Genomic DNA, 4753 nt, shown 5'->3' with positions numbered 1-4753 from the left:
GTGCTGAAATGGAGAAGGGGGGGTCAGCACTGCCATCTGGTGGAATACTGTATAACACGTTCTAGAAAAATCGACTGCAGCTTTACCCCAATGTGATGACGATGCTGCTGTTTACAAAGATTATGATGATAATTATGACGGTGACAATGATGAGGATGATTATGACGGTGATGATTATGATGATGCTGATTGTGAAAAAAAAATAGCCCGAGAGAGAAAAACTGTGATGAAGGCCTTTGAGTTGGCCTACAAAATGAACACACACACACACACACACACACACACACACACACACACACAGCATGAAAGGGTCTGTCAGTAGGCAACGATTGTGATCTCTGCAGAGAGCGACAGACAGTCAGTCGCTCACTGCAGGGAAGTGGCTGATGATAGGGCATATCCTGCCTTCTATTTTTAGACGGTAGTGGCACTCAACATGACATTACGTCATTGTGCTGCACACATGCCCGTTCTCTCTCTCGGCCCCCTCTCTCTTCTCTCTGCTCCAAGTGTGGCTCTCCAGATGTTATGCCGATTCCAAGAGCCAGCGTAAAAACCCTAACCACGTGACCCAACCATCGCCGACGTCCCTCTGCAGCTCATTCAGCATGATGGCTGCTGATGCTGCAGCAGCTTCATCCTCAACACACCGCACCGCACTTCATTCCTGCAGCCTGCTGTTGTTTAACTTCTCTATCCTTCTCATCATCGTATTCTTTCTCCCAGCTCCGGCGAAGGGATTGCTCGGTGTCCGCCCAGAGAACACTAAAGCCGGTGAACTGTCTGTGCAAGACGGGCTGCTCCAGGCGACCGAGGGGACGCGGTTCATGCTGCGGGTTTACTACGCAGCATCCCCGGTTACACAGAGAGCCCAGAACCGCTCTGGGAGCGGGAGACCAGAGGGTGCAGCTGCCGCACCATGGATCGCCTTCATAGAGGAGCCAGGAGGAGAGCGAGAGAGAGGAGAGGGGGAGAGCATGGTCCGTTTATTTAGTGTATTGACCATTTCATTTACCCATAACGCTATATATGACATATGTTTAATTAAATTGCGTAAATATCGTGTTAAAAATGTTAATTTGTGTTTAGGTCCATTCCAAACGGAACCCGTGCGTGGACGAGCATGCGCGGAGTTCTGACATCGAACTCCTGGGTTCCTTCAGGTCTGCATCCAGCCACAACTCCGTTCTAGGTTCGTTTAGAGTTACATGTTTTTATCGTTGTTGAATCGTCGAATGTTAAAAAAAAATGTGTCTTGTGTTATTGTGCGTTTTTATTTTGTCTGATGAGGACCTTTGTGTTATTTGATTCTGATTCCATAGTGGAGCTGCTCGCCAAAGACCTGCGCAAAGATGAGCGGATAAAATACTACTCCATTTGCGCGTTTGATGGGGTGAAGTGGGAACATTTCACCACCAGAGACTTCTGGCTAGCCGTGGTGGAGCGACCCCCGCAAGCGGACGTGTGGCTCCAGTTGGGGGTATCGGTGATGCTTCTGGGGCTCTCTGCGCTCTGCAGTGGGCTGAACATCAGCATGCTCGCCCTGGATCCCGTTGAGCTCCGGGTCCTCCAAAACAGCGGCACCGAGAAGGAACAAAAATATGCGCACAAGATCGAATCTGTGCGTAAACATGGCAACTACATCCTGTGTACTGTGGTGCTGGGCAATGTGCTGACCAACACCTGTTTCGTAGTGTGGATGTGCCAGATTATCGGGATGACTCCCACCTCCCTTGCTACCTGCACTTTCGGTATATTCTTCATAGGAGAGATCCTGCCTCACTCTGTGGCGTCCAGACACAGCCTCGCCATCGCCTCCAAAACCATCTGGGCTACCCGGCTTCTAATGCTGGTCTCCTTCCCCATCTCCTACCCCGTCTCCAAGCTCCTAGACATCATGCTTCACCAGGAGATCAGTAACTTCTACACCAGAGAGAAACTGGTGGCCATGCTGCGCGTCACAGACCCCTACCACGATCTGGTCAAAGAAGAACTCAACATCATCCAGGGCGCTCTGGAGTTGCGCACCAAGAACGTAGAAGAAGTTCACACCCCGCTGGCGGACTGTTACATGCTCTCCTCGGATGCTGTTCTAGACTTCTGTACTATGTCTGACGTCATGCAGAGCGGGTTCACCCGGATCCCGGTCTATGAGAACGACAGGTCCAACATCGTTGATATCCTGTTCGTCAAAGACCTGGCGTTCGTGGACCCGGATGACTGCACCCCGCTGAAGACCATCACCCAGTTCTACAAACACCCCATGCACTGTGTGTTCAGCGATACCAAACTGGATGTGATGCTGGAGGAGTTCAAGAGAGGTAATAGAGTTAGGTATACACTGTTGTAGAGATGAAAAAAATGTTTGCAGAATCAGGTAGCATATAAAGAGTTAAATATTATAGGAAATGCACCACCATTTTTGGAAACAGGTGGAGGTGCATTCTCCAGAGTTATACCTGCAACCAATCAGAACACATGAACCAATGAGCTCACAAGTTCAAATCACTTGATTACTGCAATTCAGGAACCTCTACCATGTTGCACATGATCTATGATAAAACAAATATTATATTGTTCAGCAGGTTCTGTGCTCGTTTGACAAGAAGTTGTGTATACTGTAGCTAAGTGCCATGAAAGTGTTCAAGTTAACCCCTACACATTCCATCACACCACTTCCCTCTTCCTGAAAAGCAGAGAATCCAGTGTGTATTTAAACCCAGTGATGCTTTGAAGAGTCCGTCGTATAAGATGATTCAGCCTCAGCAGGTTGAAGTGGAGGTAATTGGTATAGGCTACTGCAAGGTTTTCTAAACGCAGTCCTGGGGACCCCAAGGGGTATACAATTTGTTTTTTGCCCTAGCACAGCTGATTCAAGTCATCAGAGCTTGATGATGAGTTGATTATTTGAATCAGCTGTGTAGTGTTAGGGTAAAAAACAAAATGTGCACCACTTGGGGTTCCCAGGCCCAAGTTTGGGAAACGCTGGGCTACTGTATGTCAGGGAAGAGTTTTAAGCCATATCTATAATCCATGAAAGCAACAAGTTCCTTGAAGCTACCCAGGAATGAACTGGGACAGCTTGGAGAGAGTAACAAGGTTATCTATATGTTTTACAGATTATGCAAAGTATAGTCTTGTGATTGCTTTAGCTGATTTGGTTCTGGATTATGCAATGATTATGCCAATTATTATGATACAAATGTCCTGTTTTACTTATGGTAATTGCTTTGGATAACCTGTGTTTATTACCCGTCGCAGGAATTCATAAAATGACATTGAGTTGAAAGAGCCCAGTGAAGCGGTACATCCCACAGTAGAACAGGAATGAAGTGCTGCAGTCTGAAGAGAAGTGACAAATTGACAGTAAACGGTCCTTTGTGTTTCCATCCATGTAAGAATGTCAAAGGGAGCTGGAGGCTTTTCTGATTCCCATGACAACCAGAGTATAAATCATTCATCCGTCAGCCAAGAGGCTAGGTAGGTGTGTGTGTGTGTTTGTGTGTGTGTGTGTGTGTCTTTTTGTTTAACTATCCTTGTGAGTACCAGAAGTCCTCACAAGAATAGTAAAACAAGGAAAATTCAGACAAGTGGGGACATTTTGCCGGACTCCTCGAGGAAAAATGCTATTTCAGGCTTAGGGGTAAGGGTTAGGGTTACAATTAGGGTTATGGTTAGAATTAGGGTTAGGGGTTACGGTTAGGTTTAGGCTTAGATATAGTTTTAGGGTCAGGGGTTTGGGGTTAAGGTTGGCAGCAGGTAGCGGCAGGTAGCCTAGTGGTTAGAGTGTTGGACTAGTAACCTGAAAGGTTGGAAGATCGAATCCCCGAGCTGACAAGGTGAAGATCTGTCTTTCTGCCCCTGAACAAGGCAATTAACCCACTGTTCCTAGGCCGTCATTGAAAATAAGAATTTGTTCTTAACCGACTTGCCTAGTTAAATAAAGGTAAATAAAAAAAGGTTAGGGAAAATAGGATTTTGGATGGGAGTAAATTATTTGGTCCCCACAAGAATAGCAATACAAAACTGTGTTTGTGTGGGTGTACACTCAATACTTCGTTAGGAGCTATACAAAAGTAAAAAGTAAAAGTCGATTTTTGAGTGGGTGAAATGAACAGACATAATGTTTCTCGTGTGTGTTGCATAATACACAGAAGTAGAATAGATTTGATGTGCTTTGACTGTTGGCAGGAATCAAACTGGAGGCTTTGGGACAGAGACGGCAGTGTCCACTAGGATGAGAGCTTATGTAACAGGACTAGGGCTTCACTCAGATGCTATTCAGATTGTCAGGGTTGGTTTGTCCATGAGGGCTCAGAGATGGTAATCTGATTTATTCAGAATGAAGGGTTTAATGATGAGAAGGATGACTTGGGACAAATGAGTTGGATGAGAGGGCCTTATTCAATCAACATTTGTTTTGTGGTGTGATTAAAAGTAACATTCACATTTTCAACTCACATTCATCATCATCTGGTTGTCTAGATGCGCCAGGAGGAAAAGTTGGGCTTCCATCGCAGACGCAGTCTCCTCCTCCCTCAGTCCGGTGTCACATTTTAACTGGTCCACATACATGATATCTGGGTTGCTCTTCTGGTGGAACCATGCTGTGGTTGCCAGAGAATCAGTTCACTGACAGGGATGTCCTTTTGTCGGTAGGAATGTCCGAGGAGAGCATATATTGTTCATATACAGTGGAGAGAACAAGTATTTGATACACTGACGATTTTGCAGGTTTTCCTACTTACAAAGC

The 4753-nt window shown here is 46.0% G+C and overlaps 1 protein-coding gene across 3 annotated transcripts in view; it reads left to right on the top strand.

Moving 5' to 3' along the window:
* Window positions 1-543: 543 nt before the first annotated feature.
* LOC115153409 (metal transporter CNNM1) overlaps window positions 544-4753 on the top strand; it is a 32231-nt gene continuing 28021 nt past the window's right edge. For all 3 annotated transcript variants that reach the window (XM_029698838.1, XM_029698836.1, XM_029698837.1), the window contains exons 1-3: window positions 544-980; window positions 1090-1192; window positions 1323-2321. In XM_029698838.1, coding sequence (XP_029554698.1) covers window positions 609-980; window positions 1090-1192; window positions 1323-2321 — 1474 coding nt within the window. In that variant the 5' untranslated portion in view covers window positions 544-608. The remainder of the gene's footprint in view (window positions 981-1089; window positions 1193-1322; window positions 2322-4753) is intronic.

Source organism: Salmo trutta, chromosome 18, assembly GCF_901001165.1.
Source record: "Salmo trutta chromosome 18, fSalTru1.1, whole genome shotgun sequence".
NCBI lineage: Eukaryota > Metazoa > Chordata > Actinopteri > Salmoniformes > Salmonidae > Salmo > Salmo trutta.
Note: the sequence above shows the minus strand (reverse complement) of the source record. Positions and strands in the feature narration are given on the sequence as shown.